The sequence below is a fragment of the Colletotrichum navitas genome, assembly GCF_030913465.1.
Source record: "Colletotrichum navitas strain CBS 125086 chromosome Unknown LY79scaffold_40, whole genome shotgun sequence".
Lineage (NCBI taxonomy): Eukaryota > Fungi > Ascomycota > Sordariomycetes > Glomerellales > Glomerellaceae > Colletotrichum > Colletotrichum navitas.
The window spans coordinates 76,904-96,450 of NW_026850586.1; the positions used below are offsets into that span (position 1 = coordinate 76,904).

The window sequence follows — 19,547 nt, forward strand, 5'->3', positions numbered from 1 at the left end:
ACTTGCATTATAGTGAGGTCAGCATGCCAAGCCATCAACCCGGGTGTTGTGCGATTCGATCAAGATGACTGACCTCCTGCAGCATAACCACCTAGTTGACCAAAACCCGCTCTTTTCCTCATGCTCCTACAAATCAGCAGCATGCGGACTCTAGGATCTCCTGGAATGCTTGAAATCTCTCCAAAAGGCTACTACACATCGTCTTTGTTAAAGTCGAACGCGCAGGTTGTCACACTTATCAATGTCTCTAGGGAAAATCATGGCGATGCTGATATAAGGCCATGCAAAGTACCTAGAATGAGTAATCAGTACGTACCGGTGTTTCCTTGGAGTACTTACCCACAGATATGACGAGTGGGTCTTATTTGGGCAATTGACGAATCACAGACGTCAATTAAGCGAAATGAGGTGGTGGTGGTGGTAGTTTTAGATGGCAAGTGCGCATCGTGGAAATTCTGGGGGAGGAAGGCGCGGAACCGAGTCGCGCGCTGTTGTCTTTGCGATCTGATTTCCTACCTAATCTCCTCTTGCTTCTCCTCTGCCACCCGCACACTATTCCTTCGACACCACCGGCGACAGCTGCACATCGCCGATGATCTCACTCCTTTGAGTCGACTGTCGGCCGCAACTGCGGCTGGCATAGTCCTAATCGCATCACTGTCACCAAAGTCACTCATTCAGATACACTACTGCCCACCGGGGCTCCGCTCGGCCCCCCCTGTCGCTCTTTTCCGCAATGCGCGGCGCCGCTCTCTCGTCGACGTCGCAGACGCTGCTTCTGCCCCTCGTCCTCGTCCTCCTCGCATTCTCGACGCCCGCCGTCGTCGCCGACGGCACCGTGTGGGCCACCCCCCATGACAGCTACTCGTCGTCCGTGGGCGTGCTCGGCTGCAAGATCAATACCGACCGCGTCGCCTACTGGCCCGGCTCCGTCGACTGCAACAACCTCTGCATCTCCCTCAGCTACGACGACGGCAAAACCAACAAGCGCACCGTGAAGCTCCTGCGCATCGACCAGTCCCAGGGCGCCCACGACATCAGCTACGACGCCTGGAACTACCTCTACACCGGCAACTCGGCCAAGGAGTTGCCCGTCGCCGGCGGCCCGCTCGCCATGGAATACGCCGAGCTGCCCGCTGACGAGTGCCGATCGCTGCTCCGGACCAAAGACAAGAAGCTGGCCCTCAGCGCCTCCAACAGCATGAACTTCCTCGCCAGCTGCCTCGCTCAGCCCGACAGCTGGGTCGCCAAGAACTACGCGCTCTATAATATGCTCGACTCCATCTGCTCCTGGGGCTACGACGAGGTGTGCAAGCTCGACTGGCCGGCCGCGAACCAGCCCACCTGCAAGCACTCGCTCGGCATGCCGGTCGAGCTCAAGGACGACCCCGTATACAACGTGCAGTACCCTAGCGGCGACGTCGTCGTCGCTTCCACCGGCGAGAAGGTGTCATCGCCCGGCCACAGCACGAGCCCGGCCGCGCAGACCCGGAACGGCGGACCGGGGCGCGTGGCGATGGCGCTGTTTATGGCGGGGTCCCTGCTCTGGACCTGTCTGGTGCTGGGCTAGCGTTGATGAGGTTTTGGAGGTTGAAGAGAGGGAATGTTGATACCATACGAGATACCATGTATACCCCCCCACGTCGTAGGACGATAATGTTAAATACCACTTGATAAGCTCTTTATTGCCGTGTATCACGGGTGCGCCCTAGTATCGAACCGTCGACCGTTATGTCTTGGAATTTCTTGTTTCACCAAGAAAGCTCCATGCCGCAGAGCCATGGCCACGTCGGCTTCCTCGTAGATTCACACCCCGGGTCCGCAATTGGAGGAGCAGTTATCGCAGAAGATGTCCGCCATTCTGGACGAGAGATCGCTTACCAAGGTAACCAGTCACCGGATTCTAACCCCTTTTTATTCTATCAGAGATGCCCAAACGGGCTTCTGCCGCTTTGATTCCGAGCCCCCCGGAGGGCTACTTGCTATTCTTTTGTCTAAAATGCTCCGCTACTGTTGGTTCCAAAGGGACAGAAAAGAAAAGATCGCTCTCTCGCCACGTATATAATGAAAAGAAAAAAATCCATGAAAATAGCCGACGATCCACGCCTTGCAGGTAATGCAAAAAGCAACACTGGATTGCGGAACAAAAAAAGGTTGGAGAGACGCACGACAGTTTACGGCCTGGTTTTTCCCCCCTCCCCCCTAGTTGGTCTTGTAGCCGCGGAACTTCTCCCGGATCTCGTCCTCGCTGAACTTCTTCGTGTGGCGGCGCAGCATGGCGGCGCGCTCCTCGAGCGTCATGGCGATCTGGTCGCCGACCGGGACGAGGCGTCTGGCGAGGTGCAGGTAGTCCTTGCGGAGCAGGCGGACGGTGATCATGAGGTAGTCGATGTCGTGGAAGACGAGGGCCTTCTCCCGGATGTACGTCTTCTTCTGCTGGAGGAAGGACGTCGGGTGGTCGCGCCAGTGGCGACGGGGGTTCAGGTGGTGCGAGGTGTGGTAGCCGTCGTTGTAGCAGTAGCGGTTGCTCTTGGGGGGGGGGCGTGTGTTAGCTTTACTCTGTTACGGTTCTCTTGTGCTGAGTGAACCCCCATCGAAGGGGGGAAGATGGGGAGGAGGGGGAGGGGGAGGCTGTAGCGGGATGGATGTCTTGGGAGAGATGCTTACCGGCACGTCAATGAGGGTGATGCTGGAGCGAAAGTCCGAGTCGGGCTCGTCGGCGTCGACGAAGGCGTGCTGACCCCAGTTGCCGACCATGAGGCCGAGGCGGAGCAGCAGCAGCGGGGCGAGGAGGACGAAGGCGGTGGCCCTGGGGTTGATGCGGTAGAGGGCGTAGAGGACGGCGTAGTTGCCGAGCTCCCAGAAGCCCGTCTTGAGGGCGTTCTTGAGCTGGCGCTTGCGGAAGAAGTACCGGGGCAGGTCGAACCAGACGAGGAAGAAGAAGCGGGCGACGTAGTGGAGGAAGTGGAGGGGGTCGTCGCGCTGGTAGCGGATGGTGGACGACAGGTCGTGGGGGCCGTTGCCCTCGACGTGGTGGTGCTTGACGTGGTGGTAGAAGTAGGTGTTCCACGTGTGGCCCATGAGGGGGTCGGTGACGTAGGGGAAGACGGCGTCGACGGCGCGCAGGACGGCGCTGTCCTTGGAGAGGATGCCGTTCATGTGGATGTGCTGGTGCATCATGAGCGTGTAGGTGCCCATATAGTGGAACTGCAGCGCCGTGTGCAGGACGGCGTGGAGGTAGCCGAAGCTGCGGAACAGCATCACGGCGCTCGGCACCGAGGTGGTCAGATAGAGGCCGAGGTGCGTCAGCATGATGACGTCCGTCTCATGGCGGACGACCTTGCGCGCCCACGCGATGTACGGCAGGACGACGCGGCGGTGCAGTGCGGCCGGGATCTTGGCCGGCAGGTCCCGGAGGTCCACGGACGACAGCACGCTCGGCTCAAAGTCCGGGCTGGTGGCGTCGTTGAGCCCCTTTAGCTTCCGGATGTCCTTGGCGTCCCTCTGGGACGACACTCCGCGGCAGGCTGTTTTGTTGCGGTCAGCCGAGAGGCTCTTTTTGCGTTGGGCTGCTTGCTTGCTTGCTTGCTTGCTTGCTTTGGGCAGCCGAAACTTAGACCGTTGGGGGGGCAAGATAGACTCACGCTCGTCATCTTTGTTGGACTTGTCGTCCAGCGACTCCTGGCTGGCATACCCCTCGTCGCCGTCGGCGGGGGCCAACTGCTTGTCGTCGTAGCGCTTGATGTCGTCGATAAGGTTCTGGAGGACGATGGTGTCTTGAACCGTTAGGTCGGGGCTGATGGCGAGACCACTCATTGCATGCAAGTTACCCGTTTCCCAATGCATATGCCAAGCTACAGATTACACGAGGGGAAAAGTTCAGGATGTTGGAGAGAGGGACAAACACAGTGACACACCCAGACACACACACACACACACACACACACACGCATACGGGGCCATTGCCCAATCGGTTGCGATTCGGGCCACACATTTGAAAAGGCCTTTTTTTCTCCATTGCGGGTAAACGAGGTGTTTTAGGGGTCGCCCGGGATTAAAAAGTGGGATGGTAAAAAGACATGACAGCGTTATCATATGGGAAAAGGAGGTGACCAGTGCTTTATTACGGGTACTCAATCTCGTTACCCCCATGTCGCGTCTCTGTTTCGCCTCAAGAGAACCGGCACTGTCAAGGTCATGGGCTAGGGAGCAGAGACGACTTGGTTGCCCGTCTCGACGGGCCACGTAGGAGTTGTGTCCGCACGATATGTCATTGTATTCGTATATACTCAAGCTATGGTTGCGGCTATAGTTGGCGGTCTAAAGACGCGAGGCGGCGAACCCAATAACCAATCCCTTTTTCACTTGTCCCCTGGGGAAAAAAAAGACTACAGTACTTACCAAAGGCAGCGATACGGGATGCGGCTCGAAGCCGCTGATTGGCCCGGCAGCCGCTCCGTGACAAACTTTTCGCCTGCCGGCAGGGAAAGCTCTTCTTCATCCGCACTACCAAGCCAAGGATCACCATCAAGCCATGTGTGACGTTTGAATCGTACGAGTCGGTGTCTTGTCAAGCGGGCTTGTTTTCAACGGCGAAGGGGTTCCCGGTCGACGAGACCATTTTCAGGGTCCTCGCGGATCCTAAAGGGGGATTAATGCCACGCAAGTAAGAGCGCTACGCGCCCCGGCTCACCGGCTCCGGTTGCCGAAAGACTTGCGAGGGCGGGAGGAACCCTTTCTCACATGCTCTGTCGCAATCCTGCCAACCAAAGCGTAATTGGGCCAGACCGCTCAGCTAGCTCATCTGGTTCCTGTCAATGGCTCCTCGTACTTGAACGGCAATCTCTCTGCCCATACTTTCGTACCCCTGAGCTACCCTTCCATGCCTGCATCAGAGATGCCGACTATTGGGTTCTAGAACACCGCTAGCTCGGGACCCTTTGGCGGGTGCGTGAAAGCTAGCATCTGACAGGACACTTTCGGAACCGCTGTGCCCTGAGTCGATACGAAGGAGATGAAACGGTGCAGAAATGGAAGAGTTTATCCGTACAGAGAGGTGTACGTAACCACGGACAGGGGTCTTCTCGGTCTGTTGATTCCGGTTGGTGAAAATGCCATGGCACAAGAACCACAATCTGGCCGGTCCAATTCCAGCAATCTTGATAATCTCCCTCCCCCCCAATCCGAATGAGCCTTCCAGTTAGTTATCCACCAAGGGGGGGCGGTCAGGCTTTGGGGCTTTGGGGGCCTTGGCCCCTGGAGCTCATCCCAGTCACTCATCTGCCAGACCTGGATGCTGCACCCCCTTGTCCGCTCCCTGGCAGAGCAACAGATCAGAGTCGCAGTGCAGGAGTGCGAGCCGAGTCTTCAGTCCAGCAGTCCGCAACAAGGGCTTCGTAGAGGGTGACCGACGCTGCGGATCCTATATGTCTGGACGGGCGGGGGCTAGCTTATCGTGTTTATGTACGGATACAGAGTAGAAGACAAGCTATGGAAAGAAAGCTGGTATGCTGCAAAGCTGCAACACTGACCCTCTACCCACTCTGCACAATAGCAAGCTCTCCGACAAATGTATGCACATCAGACAGCACAACTGAGCAAGGTAGTGTTTCGTTCAAAATAAAAAATAAAAAAAGAAAGAAAGAAAGACTGGGAAAATATGTGGTATTATTTGATGGCCAAGAGAGCATAGATGGTATTACTACCGCCACATGGTCAAGCGGAAGTTGGGGCGGAAACAATCTGCATGTGCAGTACGGTTGTTGAAGCAACTCGAAGTCGGTCTTATATGTTCATATAAGGGGCCATTGTCACTGTGTGGATGAGAGAGCTATAGAGAGAAGCGGATATTTTGTTTGTTCCTTGATCCGTCAATGGCAGAGCCCGACCAATGTGTGCGCGCCACTGGACCAGCCCAGTCCAACCGTTTCAGACGGCTCGAACCCAGAGAGACGTCACTGGGGCCGAAACACGTCTTAAGCTAGGTATGTTACACCTTTTTTTCAGTGAAAAAGGCGGGTTATGACCAAGAATTTGAGACACCGTGATGGGATGCCTCGTTTCTAGCTTTTACAGGGCCGCATGGGGGCCTTCTACTAGTCCTTTGACCTAGCTCGCTCGACTTGGGCCTCAATGTTGGCCTCGAACTTCTCGTCGCTGATGGATGGGGACCTAGCGCGCTCAGGCGCCGCAATGGATCTGCCTCTCATCTGCGCCCACACCGTCTTGTGCGTGGGGTTCAGGAAAAGGGCGTCCATGTCTTCAAGGGTTAAGCCTGGTTCAGGGTTAGCGGATGGACGATCGTGAAATTGGTGTTGGGGTTAGGGTTAGGGTTAGGGAAGAGTCTGAAGGAAACGCACCCTTGGTCTCGGGGACGAAGAAGAAGGCCCAGATGCCCATGAGTATGAGAATGGCGCCAAAGAAGAAGTAGGCCCCGTAGCCTAGGTCCGATATCATGTACGGCGTCGACCGCGCGATGATGAAACTACCCAGCCAGGTGGTGGCGGTCGTAATAGAGACGGCCAACATCCTGATTTCGAGCGTCTGCACTTCGGACGCGTAGAGCCATGTAATTCCCTGCCATGTGGCGCAGATGATGATCTTTCACAGGCACGTTAGCATGAGGACCGCTTTCGGCTGGTTCGGTGCCCACTCACTCCATTGATGTACACGCAGGCCATGGCAAGGTAGCCCCAACCATCCCGGTTGATAATGCCCGCCGCAGCAGCTTTGGCCGGGTCGTTTTTTAACACAAACCCTCCAATATATAGCATCGGGATGCAGCCGAGGGCAGATCCCCATAGCAGACCCTTCCTGCGACCGACCCTCTCGGCGACCCAGAAGGTGAAGAGGAACATGCCGAACGTTTTGGCGATACCGTAGAACCCGGTGGAGAAGAGCTTAGTGGACGTGCCCCTGATGCCGAGAGTTTCAAAGATTCTTGGAGCGTAGTAGGTGATGATGTTGACGCCTGTTACGCATGTTAGATCTGGAGAGAGAGGGAAAAGGGGGGGCAAGTCTTACCGGTGAAACTCTGGAGGAACATGAGGGTCATGCCCAGGCCCATACGGTTGCGGATGCCCTTCTGGAAAAGCTTCCGGAACATCTGCTTCTTTGTCATCTTGTTGGAGGTGCGCTCCTCCACCTGAGTGCGGATATCGCGCATCTCGCGGCGGATGTACTCGTGGTCGGCGGGCAGGCCGCGGATCCGGACGAGGATGCGCTCGGCGGCGTCGAAATGGTCGCCGCGGGCGAGCCAGCGCGGCGACTCGGGGCACCAGATCATGCCGAGGGCGAGCCCCAGACCGGGAACGAGCTGCAGGCCGAGGGGCACGATCCACTGGGACCGGGCGCCGACGTCGATGGTGCGGTCGGTGGCGTAGTTGATCCAGAAGCCGAGCATGCCGCCGCCCTGAGAGGCGATCTCGAAGATGCCGACGAGGCGGCCGCGGATCGAGGGCGGGGCCGTCTCGGCGATGTAGACGGGGACGGTGAGGGATGACGCGCCGATGCCGAGGCCGGCGATGGCGCGGCCGACGTAGATGAGGTTCAGGTTGCCGCTCGACGCCGTCATGAGGGTGCCGCCGATGAGGAATACCGTGCCGGCCAGCATGACCGTCTTTCGGCGGCCGAGCTTCTCGGCGATGGGGAAGGTGAACAGGGCGCCGAAGAAGCAACCGGCCTGCGTTTCGTCCCAAAGTCAGGTTAAGAAGAGCGAAGGGGGGTCATACGAGGGGTTGTGCGTACCTGGAATGTCGAGACAATGTTGCCCTGGATCGTGTCGCGGGTCGAGGAGCTGACCTCGTCGAGGTGGAAGTCCCGCCGGAACGAGTCCAACGCCATTGTGCCTCCGATGACGGCGGTATCATAACCCACTGGCAGGCCAAGTCAGTTGGTATTCTGCAGATCGGACGGGAGCTTCTGTGAGGTGGGGGGAGGGGGCCGCGCTCCGCTTTCCACCGGACATGTACGCAGCGCCGGAAGACGGGCGGTACGGTCACCCGATCACCGCCCGGTACAACACCGGTATATCTGGGACGATGGGGAATACAACGCAGGCCGCACATCAGCACAGAGACTTTAGGAAACCACGTACTGGCCAAGGCGGACATGCTGGCAACAAGCGCAATCAAGTGAATGCGCCAGTTCCGCACCTCGGGGGGATCCTGCGTCCCGGACGCGTGGGTGCTGAAGAAGCCCATGCCGGGCAAAGCAAGCGGGGAAGATTTTGCAAATGGCGGGAAAATGGCGCAGCAACAGTCGCGAGAGGGAGGGTGGTCAAGAGTGTGTGTGTGTTTACGTGTAACACGCGAGACGACGGCCGAGGAACCAACAAGACCCAAAGGTTGCGTACGTGAGCGAGGGAAACCGAGCAGCCGATGGAGAATATCCGGCAGGGGAGGCAGGCTTTATCTAGGCCGGTCCATGACGTCCACCCCCCCTCCCGACTAAATGATGAGCTTGAAATGCACTCGCTCGCGTCGAATGGAGAGCTAGAGTGCTTGGAAGCATAGTATGTTGGTGGAGGAGCCCATGGGTCACGTGACCCACCTCCACCTCCTTCTCGGCCAGCCTCTGCCCACTGCGGGCAGCCCACTCCTAGTTAGCTTCATATCACAGTTATCGCCAATACAACAGTATTGCCTTACTTTGCTGCTCCTATAGGTTATAAGGCCTAGGTTAATACTAATTAATTTTCTTTATAATTAATTAATTAGCTGCCTTTGCCTCTTCTTTTTTGCTTTTTTAATAGTCTATAGTAATATCTATAAAACGTTATAGTTACTGCCTATATTGCTATTAACTGCCTGTCTACTATAGTTATATTGCCTTATAATAATAATAAGTAATAAACTTAAAATATTACTCTTACTTTACTTTTACCTCTACCTATATCCCCTTTTACTTAGACGTCTAATAATAAGCAGTAATTTATATAATAATTTAGATATACCCCTTATCCTATAAGGGAAATATATAAAGTTTAATATATTATTAGGCTACCTATAGTCTAGAGGAGACTCTTATCTATATTATATTATCCTTCTTTATATAAGTAATTAACTACTATTATAGCTAACAAAGTTAACTACTAAATAGTTATATAGTTTATCTTTAAGCTAAAAGGGAAGTTAAACTAGTTATAATAGTAAGTCCTAGTTAATATATTACTTTATACTACTAAAGTTAAGAAATATATTAACTATAAAGTCCCTTAACTAGTAATTAATACTAATAAGTATAAGAATTAAGAGAATAAATATAACACTGCCTATAGTATTATTATTAGTACTTATAACCTTATAATTATTAAGCTTCTTAATATAGAATAAGTTAATAATAGTAACCTATATACTTTTATAAAAACACTTAAGAAGTTTATCTCTAAGGTATCTAAAGATACTGTTACTGCCCTTATTAATAAGTTTAGTAAGGGTAGTACCTAAGACTATAAAACCCTTTATAATACCTTTACAAGGGTTTAATACCTCTAAAGCTATATTACTAGCCTCTATAGTAAAAACTCTAACTACTATTAGGCTATTCTTATACTTAACTACTTTAAGGTGTAACTACTAGATACCTATAAGTACTATACTAATAATAATAAGATACCTACCTAGGCAAAGGTTATTAAGACTATTTACACTTTTACCTAGGATAAGGAATAGAAAATAAGACTTATTATATACTATAAGAACACTACTAATCTAATAGTAACCTTTTTTAGTGCTAACTAAGGCACTACTTTTACTAAGAATATTACCTATAGTAGTTTTTGCCTTTATTATAAAAAAAACTACCTTACTATAAAGTGCTAGACTACTTACCTAGAGCTAGTTCTTACTAATTATCTTTATTATAATGCCTTTTTTGCCTATATAACTAAGTATATCTATAATAAGGATTATAAAGAAGGATTATTTAACTTATTATTAACTTCTATTTTTATTAAAGAAGCCTTAGGTACTCTTAGTAGCTTCTTTATTATTAGCCTAGCTATAAAGCCTAGCTATATAGTATATATAGTTATTAATAACAAGGTTATTACTACCTTTAATATTATACTAGATTTAGGCTACTTTAACCTTGTGTTTAACTTATTAACCTACTTTATATCCTATATAGTCTATAGTAACCTTTAACCTTTTACTATAGTAAATAGTAATTAGGTATATCTAGAGAGTAGTAGTACTGTTTTCTTTTAAATAAAGGATCTAGTTAACCTAACTTAGACTATTAACTAGACTATTAAAGATATTAAGTATAGCCCTCTTAGCCTAGCTAACCTTCTTAGCCTAGGTAAGTTATATAAGGCAGATATTAAATATAACTATACTACTACTTGTATTATTAATACTAAATCTAAGGCCTATTTAGCTACTGTTAAATAGATCTTAGACATCTATATCCTTTATATAACTAATAGCCTAACTATACCTATAGTAACTACTCTTAGATTAGCTATAGTTAAAGGTAAGTGCTAATTAACCTTTAAGATAATATATTACTAACTTATTTACGCTTATCTATTATAGGTTATTAAGGCCTACTGTTAAGTAGGTATATAATTAATATAGGCAGAGATTAATAACTTTTACTATAAGGCCTACTACTTAGCTAAATCTATAGAGCTTATTAGCTATAATACTTTATTACCTTTTACTTTTATAAGTAAAGAAATCTATCTAGACCTTATTAAGGTTAAACCTTTTTCTAAACTTAGTATATAATATACCTTTTACTTTCTTAACTATTATAGTAGTTATTATTAGCTTACTTTATTAAAAACCTATTACTATAAGGTTATTCTTAATACTATTAAGAAGTTTAGTACTATATTTACTAATATAATAGGTCTCTTAATTAAAGGTTAAATATATAATAATATACCTAAGCTTAAGAAAGTGCTTTATAACTTTTTCTTTAAAGGCACTTAACTTTACCTAACTACTGCCTATACTTTATTAATAAATAGCGTAATTAAATATACTAGCTATACCCTTATAGAGGCTACTTATACTCTACTTATTAACAATAGCTTACTAAAGGATCTCTAGGACTATACACTTAACACTATAGTGTAGATCCTTAACCTTCTACTATAGTTAACTAAGGGTAAAATAAGCCTTTATAAGATTATTACCTATAAGCTTAACCTTACTACTAACTAAGAACCTCCTTAAATTAAATACTTTTATACCTTTAGTTATATTATATATATATATAAGAAGGGTAGTAAGTGCCTTTCTTGTTCTATAAAAATAGAACCTTATATAATAAAAGGTTACCTTATTAGCTATAGCTCTTTATATAGTTATATCTACTATATCTATATCCCTAATTAGAAGTAAGTTATTTATTACTATAATATTTATTTTTATAAAGGGAAAAAAAAGACTATTCTTTACCTTATTACTAATATAAATATCCTAGTAGATACTAACTATAATATACTCTTTAATAAGCCTAACCTCTAGATTTAGTTTTCTAGCTAAGTCCCTAATTCTTACCTACTAGTTGCTAAGACCTTATAAAACTAGTAGGCTAACTAAACTAATAGTAGTACTATTAATAGTAAGTGTATTAATAATACTACCTATATAACTTTACCCCTAGAGGACACTACTATACTTACTTTATTATTTACTAATAAATAGCCTATAAATAAATAACTAGATAAATAAGATAATACTTTTACTAATAATAAGTTTTATAAGGTTATTTAATAAAAGGCTAACTACCTTCTTCTTGTTGTAAAGGAGGATAAGCTAGACCTTATTATTAAGGCCTTTACTACTATATTTACTACTAAGTATATTACTACTAGTTGCCTATGTTATATTAGTGTAGTAAAGCTGCTTAGTTACTATTATAAAATAGTAGGCATCTAAAACTATAAGAAAAAGGTATATTTCTTAGCTAATATTTAGGTATACTAAGATAGTTAAGGTTACTTTATTAGTACCCTTATAGTAGCTATATTATTAAAGGTACTATCTACTAGTTATAATATACTTACTACCTTTAAGAAGGTAAAGGAAGGCCTACACTAGCACTATTAGAAATAGGCCTATAATACTAAGATCTAGTAGTTTAATAATAAAGAGGTGTATACCCTTGTTAACCCTTTAACTAGAGCTAAAGTGCTACTAGGTAAATAGGTATTTAATATTAAAACTAACGTAAATAATAAAATTATACACTTTAAGGCCTAATAAGTAGTCTATAGTAACTTTAAGTAAGGTAATTAGTTATTATAAGAGGTATATATAGCTATAGCTACTACTATTACTATTTACCTCTTTTTTACTATTATTACTCTTTATAGATTAAAGTACAAGATATATAACTTTAATACTACTTTTCTTACTACCTTTATTCTTGCTAGTACTAATGTCTATATTAAATAACCTACTAGTTATACTACTATTAATAATAAGGTCTAGTTACTTTAAAAGGCCCTTTATAGTCTATATAAGTTACTACTATAGTAGTTTATACTTATTAAAGGTAAAATAAAGAAAATTAGCTTTTAGCTAGTTAAAGGGGAAATCTACCTCTTCTATAACAAGGACCTTAATACCTATGCCTTAATATATATTAATAATAATATAGTAGCTATACCTACTACTAAGATAACTAGGAAGGTATATAATATACTTACTAAGGTCTACCTACTAAAGGACCTTAGTAAGGTCTCTTAGTTTCTTAGCTTTTAGATCTAGTGTTCTACTGCTAATAAGATTTATATTAATTAACATAAGTATACTAAAGGTATACTTTATTACTTTAGTTATATTAACCTCTAGCTAGTTAAGACCTTATTACTTACTAACTAGGACCTTCTTGTTACTTAGAGTAAAGATAACTATACTAAAGCTAACTAATAGCTCTATATTAAATAAACTAGCTGCCTTAACTAGTTAGCTACTAGTATACGCCTAGATATTACTTTTATAGTTAGTAAGCTCTCTTAGGCTAATACTAGCCTATTACCTACTTATTAGGCAGCTATTAAGTACTTTTTTTACTACCTTAAAGGCACTACTTATTATAATATCTTATTTAGTAGACTTAACCTTTCTACTAATATTAGCTTTTATACTATAGTAGATACTTCTTTTACTAATAATTACTTATTATAAGTATCTATAGGTAGTTATATTATCTACTTTACTAGCTTACTAGTAGCCTAGAAGTCTAAGTAATAGACTTTTATTACTTTAAGCTTTACTAAGGCAGAGTTTATTAACCTTATACTAGTAGTAATTACTATAAAGTAGATTTATTACTATACTAAATAACTCCTTAGCTAACTACTAGATACTTTAACTATCCTCTTTACTAATAGTGCTAATATAATAGTTAATATTATAAATCTCCTTAATAAAGTATAAACTTAAAGTATTAATATTTAATATAAATAGATAATCTAAGAGGTTTACACCTATAAAAATATTACCCTCTAACTTATTTATAGCACTAAGATAGCTACTAATAGCCTTATAAAGGCACTAGCCCTAAATAAATACAAGGATTTTATTAGACTACTAGGTATAGTAAATAGATTAGATTAATAGGTTATATAGGTATATAGATAGACTATATAGATAATAGGTTATATAGATTATATAGGCTTATTAGTATATAAATAAATTATTACTAGACTAATAGGTAAATTACTAGCCTTTTGCTAAAGTTATTATATACTTTAAAAACTCCTTAGATTTAGAGGATTTAAGGTTAGGCAGTTATTTACTACTATTGTTACAATATACGGGAGTGGGCTAGCAGAGCCTAAGGGGGAGTGTTAGTGGAGGAGCCCATGGGTCACGTGACCCACCTCCACCTCCTTCTCGGCCAGCCTCTGCCCACTGCGGGCAGCCCACTCCTAGTTAGCTTCACATCACAGTTATCGCCAATACAACGGTATTGCCTCACTTTGCTGCTCCTACATAGTACATAGGGCTGCGGGAGGAAAGGCGGGTGGTTCGAGGATCGGCGGTGTTTACCCCGCGATAAACCCCCGTGGGGAAAGAAAATTAAGAAGGGAATTAGATGTGGCCCCCGGGGTCGTCAGAAGTTGCCTCGGGTCCAGAAGAATAGAGTCAGAGTCGCAGCAAAAATAAGAACAGTCACACACGCTTGCTCGGACGGTCCAGCCATTCAACGTCCGGAGATGACAACATCAAGTTCCACCCCCACCACCCCTGTACAGTTGGATGGGCTGGGCAGGGAAGACTTGGCGTCAGCAGATGTGTGGATCAGCCAAGACATACCTACGCTGAGGAGGGGAGGGGGAGGAAGCCAGTAATCTTTCTCTTTCTCTTCTCCTGATGCCGTAGGAGAACGGGGTTTGCTTACGTTCTTCCGCTCTTTTGCACTGGGGGAGGGGGGGGGGGATGGTTTGCTTTCGAAGACCTACCTCCGCAGAGGGGGAGACTTGATTCTGTTTGTTGAAAGGTCTATAGATGCAAAACCACAGCTGTGAGACCACACATGAGGATATCACAACCTGAAGAAAACGTTGCTATTTTCGGTAGGGGTTTTGCCAAGACGAAAACAAGCGGGGAGAATCGGACGCAGGGGGTTCAGCACGCATTGGATGTGATATAGCCGGCTTCGAACCTCTGGGTAGCTCTCACGAAAGTAACCGAGATACCACGGGCCCGGGCCTGTGGAAAGGCGCGGTCCCGTCCTAAGAGATTGGATCGAGGCGTGAGTGGCAAGCCATGACGGGACCGGGTGAGGGGAGGATTTCCATCTGCTGGTAGGTAGTTCATCTGCCCCGGGGACGGGCCTGGATCTGCCCCCCCCAACCTCCTCATCGGTAGTCAAGTTTGAGTTCCGAGACCACGGGAGCCGCTGCGCTGTCAAGAGGCGGCTCCATCGCGAGCCACTCGTAACCCCCCGACGCACTCGGCGACACCCTCCCAAAAGTCCAAAAGGCGTTTTGGCATTTCTTGGCTCCTGTCCACCTCTTATGCGCCCGTATTGCCCCAACGTTGTTCGACATGCAGGGCTCCCATTCCACCGTGGCGGACTGCCTACTACGGTCCAGTTGTAGAGCTCCGTTGGGTCTGCGCGCCCGTTATGCCAGCCGCCGGTAGCCCGGTGATGCTGGTACGGGCCTATGCGTGCTTCTCTCTCTTCTTCTATCGCCGAGGAGGGCCCCCCCCCCCCCCACCTCACTCGATCCGTAGCTCGAACTAGACTTGCAACGAGCATGTTGCATCGGCTATAATTTCTAGCGTGTCGTGGGCCACTGGACATTACACATTTCCACATTATTAGCTGTGCTAAGCCACCCCCAGTCTAGGGTTCGTTCAAGATTTAAACTACATACGGGGAACCTGGTGGCTTGGCACAGAGTTCAGCTGGGATTGTGCGGGGCGTTTTTTCCCGTCAGAGTTCCGTGTCTCTGGCTCTCCGTTTCCCCGAGGTGCTGGATATGTGGGTTCTGGCTTCTTTCGATACGTTGTGCCAAGTCGGTACTATGCAGCAGTCGGACTATCGTTGGGTCACGGGACCTGGCTTATGGTAGCATTTATTCAAGCGGGGGCGAATCAGGCATAAAAGATTACGGGATGAGCATATCTGCCCGTACGAGAAGTGATGGAAGAAACTTATTTGATACCTCTTGGAGGGCTGAGAAGGAGCCTTTTTCATATGAGAGGATTTCCACAACATATCATGTTACAATCTACTTGTCCTCTCGCACACTATGGCGTGGTTAGGCTTCGTCTTTCATAGCATTCACCAAACAAACAACTAGCCACAGAACTGACACGCTGCTCAACTGTTCAGACTAACCGTTGCGGCTCCCAAGCCTCGTCTGGGCTTGCGATGCAGCCGGCCACTAGTGCATCCTGATGGATGGCACCCACGCTGGGACCCGACATGATGTACCGCTACAAATTGCCCAATGAAGCCAGAGGCCACCTCTGGCGTTCACAACCACTTCGGGCAACTTCCGTAAGGTTCACGCAAGCGATGGTCCGGCAGGTGAAAAACAATCGACTTAAGTGCGTTGTCTGATATTACTTGCCAACTCCATGACAGCGCACAATGCGGGTTCGCGTGATTTGGGTTGGCATAATCGTGACCCGGCTATCCGTCACTCGCTTATGCTAGTCGTTTGCCACGCCTCTGCGGACCTCGGCCAACGGGTCATTCAAAACACCTAACCAATTAGTAAGGCAGCAGATGCACAGCCGAAGTGGGTTGAAAGACGACAGGTGCCGAATGCTGACGCTTGTAGGCTATCCGCTGAGGAAGTGCAGATCCGCTCTCCGAGTACCTACCTGGAGACTGAGTCCAGAATAAGAATTCAGCCTACAAGTAATACTTGTAGCTTAATCATCGGCTAAGAGTCTCGAAGACGCTAAAATGTTATCAATGTGGCCCCCGCTATCCCACTTTGTCGATGGACAAGCCAATCGTTTATAAACCTTCAGCTAAGCAGGAAACTCTAGAATGATTGCCCACTACAATTTTGTGTGCCCCTCGCTTCACTTCCAATCATGCTGTGGTTATTGATGATGTCGATGTTGATATCGAAGTTGAGTTGGGGGATATGGGGTTGATTCATGCTCGAACACACAAAACTAAATAAAACCCGGTTCAAAATGCTTACTGGCTTTCAAAACTAACCCCCGACTTTCAAAAACACCCGCCGATTTACTCTCCACAGCTGGGTAAAAGTTGGCATTACCAAAACAACGGCCAGCAACCGGGGCCCAGGCAAGTAGCCCATGCAACCGGGTGAGTCAGGAGTCAGTGCACACGCAGCGCAGAAAAGTCTGAGGAGGGAGGGGTTCCTTCAACCCCCTCTCAAGCTCCCCCACATCGTGGAGTGGCAAGGGGGGAGGAATGGAAGAAAGAGGTAGCGTAGTTATCGGAACCCTCCCCTTCTCTCCACTCACCCGCGCGCCTTTCCCCGGCTCTAGACAAACAAAGGCGCTCCTCCACATCCTGACCAGCAAACGCCGCAGCCACCGTCCCAGACCCATGCGGGCAGCCAGAAAGATAGCGAGAGATTACCTTTGGAAAGGGTGGGAAAGGGAAGAGGATGTCCGCCACTGCCAACGAGGCCGCACGCGATTGTCACCGTAAGCATGCAGGAGAATAACAGTGGGATGTCGGCTCTGCCAAGTTCTTACCGGCCACTGAGGAGATCGGTGAGGTCCAGGGAAGGGTGTCTGACCTGCAAGTGAGTAGTCACCACGCCCGCCTGCCGATTCATGCCCGTCCCTTCGTGCCGCCGAAAGAAGGCCAGTAAGACTAAGGGCAACCTCCCGAGGGGGGAGGGCGGGGGGTTGCAGTGCTCCCGACCGGCCCGGCTAGCAAAGCCCGCAACCGACCTGGGTATGAACGAGGATGACCGTCGCGCTGACAACGAACGACCCCCCACAGACGCCGGAAAGTCAAATGCGATGAGTCCAGGCCCAGGTGCAGCCATTGTGAACGGCTGAACCTGGAATGCAAGTGGCGGCCGCAGAGCAGTGCCGCCGCCCACTCCATGCTGGCAGCCGCCGGCCCCTCTGGGTCAGGTCGTAGCCCGGCCACGCCGTCCCATGTCACCGATGCATCCGTGTCTCCGGCGGCGTCCATCTTCCAGCCCGTGCAAGCCGTCGATGAGATCTTCGACTATGCCAGCTTCATGTGGGATGCCGGCGATGCCTGGCAGCAGGCCGACCCCGAGTCGGGTCAACAGATGAGCCTCGGGGGCCAGGCTCTAGTACGTTGTCTCGATGTGGTTATTGAGCTCTCCAGCTAACATCACACAGCGAAGTCAATACAGTAGTCAGCCTCTCGGAGGCCGGCAACCACAACCCATGTCCAGCCCGCCAAACATCGGCTTCACAGATCGGACCGCCATGGACAGCCTGTCGGGACTGTCATCGGTACCCGATGCGAGCAGTCAATCAGAGCAGGCCATGGATATGCAGGACCCGACAGAAGACGACCGACTAATGGACTATTTCAGCCGCGTCGTCGTCCCGCCCATCCTCGCCGAGGTTGAGACGCAGAAGAAATGGCTGGCGGTCCGCCAGGTCGTCGTGGACATGGCCGGCGCGTCCCAGATGGTCAAGTGGTCGGCCCTCGCCTTCTCCAACCTGATTCTGTCCCGTCGCGAGGGGGCCTGGCTCACCGGCCCGGCGGACCACTACCAGAAAGCCGCGTCGGAAGTGGCAGCGTGCGGCGACGGGTCGTCTCCCGCCATCGACAACCCCGGCTCCCGCCGAGAGCACCTGCTCGCGACGCTGTTCTTCCTGAGCTACGTCGACATCCTCAGGGGCCGGATCAAGGCGGCGGATTCGTTCCTAAAGCGGGCGTACGGGCTGTTCCAGCAGGGTGAGAAGAGCAGCTTCACGGTCGTCGAGAAGCAGTTCCTGCAGTGGATGCGTCTTCTCGACGCCCGCGCCGTCTCTGCCGGCGGCCAGGGCCTGCTCTTGTCCAAGGACGACGAGCTGCTGCTCGTCGAGGCGTCGCCGGCGAGCTTCGACGGCGGCGTCGCCGACTCGGGGAGAGAAGACCTCGCCGACGGCGACATTGAAGATGTCCTGTTCCAGGTCCTGTACCAGCCCGGCATCGTCTTCTTCCAGAAAGTGCAGAGCTTCATGGGGCGGATATCCAAGATCGACCCGTGGCACCGATCGCGCGGCACGGTCGAGGACGAGACGGAGGTCATGAACATCGGGGCGGCCATCACGGCCGACCTACGGGCCCTGTACGAGCAGCGGCCGCCGCTCATGGACTACGCCGTGGCGGGCAAGCTGACGGAGCCTCACGTTTCGCCCCATCTCGCCTTCGTCATCACGCGTGCCTTTCGCACCTACCTCGCCAACTACCACGCGAGCAAGGTCCACCTGCACAGGGTGGCCTACAAGTCCTTCCCGCTGACCAAGGAGGCGGATGACGCGCTGGGCCAAATCCGGCGTCTGGCGAGGCTCCTCGTCGACTCCCTCGACGCGGACAACTCGCTGCCCGTCAACATGCTCTGGCCCCTGCTGATGCTGGGCTCCGAGGAGCGGGACCCCCAAGAGAGGGTCTGGATCAAGACGCAGATCCTCCGGATGGAGAGGGTCGCTGGCAACGCCAAGATCACGGCTCAGGTGCTGGAGGAGGTCCAGGCGAGGCAGGACGCTAACAAGGTCCGGGTCGACATTCGGTCCGTCATGCACGCCATCTTCAACTCGTGCTTCGCCATAGTCTGATGCTCAAGGCAGGATGGAGCATTGACGAGACGGGATGGATACGCTAACTGACACATCTATCTAGCTGGGCTCATGCAGTGGCAATAATATAACAGAACAGCAAGAGTCACAAGTACAGTCACAAGTACAGTCACAAGTATGTTATCGCTCAGGGAAAGGAACAGCATAAATAGATAGAGGCTGGGAAAGTGTTGTTTCGTGACGTCAGGACTTATCAGGTAGCTCCGGGGGCGGGAGTCATCATCATCTCGCATCGATAGAGCGATCACCAAGATATCCGATTTGCTTAGAGTTACAATTCTATCAACCGACCTTCCGTCATGG

The 19,547-nt window shown here is 49.0% G+C and overlaps 4 protein-coding genes across 4 annotated transcripts; 2 read left to right on the forward strand and 2 right to left on the reverse strand.

The window, feature by feature from the left end:
• Window positions 1–543: 543 nt before the first annotated feature.
• Window positions 544–1,691, forward strand: LY79DRAFT_258120 (uncharacterized protein). The gene has a single exon (XM_060551909.1). The coding sequence runs from the start codon at window positions 737–739 to the stop codon at window positions 1,568–1,570; it is 834 nt and encodes a 277-aa protein (XP_060412854.1). The 5' UTR covers window positions 544–736; the 3' UTR covers window positions 1,571–1,691.
• A 511-nt stretch (window positions 1,692–2,202) lies between these two features.
• LY79DRAFT_591167 (fatty acid desaturase) lies at window positions 2,203–3,816 on the reverse strand (the record flags this gene model as incomplete). Its single annotated transcript, XM_060561240.1, has 3 exons — window positions 2,203–2,529; window positions 2,668–3,527; window positions 3,645–3,816. The coding sequence occupies 3 exons, from the start codon at window positions 3,814–3,816 to the stop codon at window positions 2,203–2,205; spliced, it is 1,359 nt and encodes a 452-aa protein (XP_060412855.1).
• Window positions 3,817–5,930: 2,114 nt separating this feature from the next.
• Window positions 5,931–8,473, reverse strand: LY79DRAFT_258181 (general substrate transporter). The gene is made up of 6 exons (XM_060551910.1): window positions 8,096–8,473; window positions 7,747–7,874; window positions 7,024–7,681; window positions 6,657–6,970; window positions 6,360–6,600; window positions 5,931–6,274 (listed from the first exon to the last, which is right to left on the reverse strand). The coding sequence occupies exons 1-6, from the start codon at window positions 8,199–8,201 to the stop codon at window positions 6,096–6,098; spliced, it is 1,626 nt and encodes a 541-aa protein (XP_060412856.1). The 5' UTR covers window positions 8,202–8,473; the 3' UTR covers window positions 5,931–6,095.
• Window positions 8,474–17,524: 9,051 nt separating this feature from the next.
• On the forward strand, window positions 17,525–19,223 carry LY79DRAFT_580724 (fungal-specific transcription factor domain-containing protein; the record flags this gene model as incomplete). Its single annotated transcript, XM_060560136.1, has 2 exons — window positions 17,525–17,743; window positions 17,793–19,223. The coding sequence occupies 2 exons, from the start codon at window positions 17,525–17,527 to the stop codon at window positions 19,221–19,223; spliced, it is 1,650 nt and encodes a 549-aa protein (XP_060412857.1).
• Window positions 19,224–19,547: the final 324 nt, after the last annotated feature.

Coding starts and splice junctions, on each gene's coding strand:
- LY79DRAFT_258120 (XM_060551909.1), top strand. CDS start 737: ATGCGCGGCGCCGCTCTCTCGTCGACGTCGCAGACGCTGCTTCTGCCC.
- LY79DRAFT_258181 (XM_060551910.1), bottom strand. CDS start 8,201: ATGGGCTTCTTCAGCACCCACGCGTCCGGGACGCAGGATCCCCCCGAG. Junction 6,971..7,023: donor GTTCCTCCAGAGTTTCACCG/GTAAGACTTGCC, acceptor CATGCGTAACAG/GCGTCAACATCATCACCTAC. Junction 6,601..6,656: donor CCTGCGTGTACATCAATGGA/GTGAGTGGGCAC, acceptor TGCCTGTGAAAG/ATCATCATCTGCGCCACATG.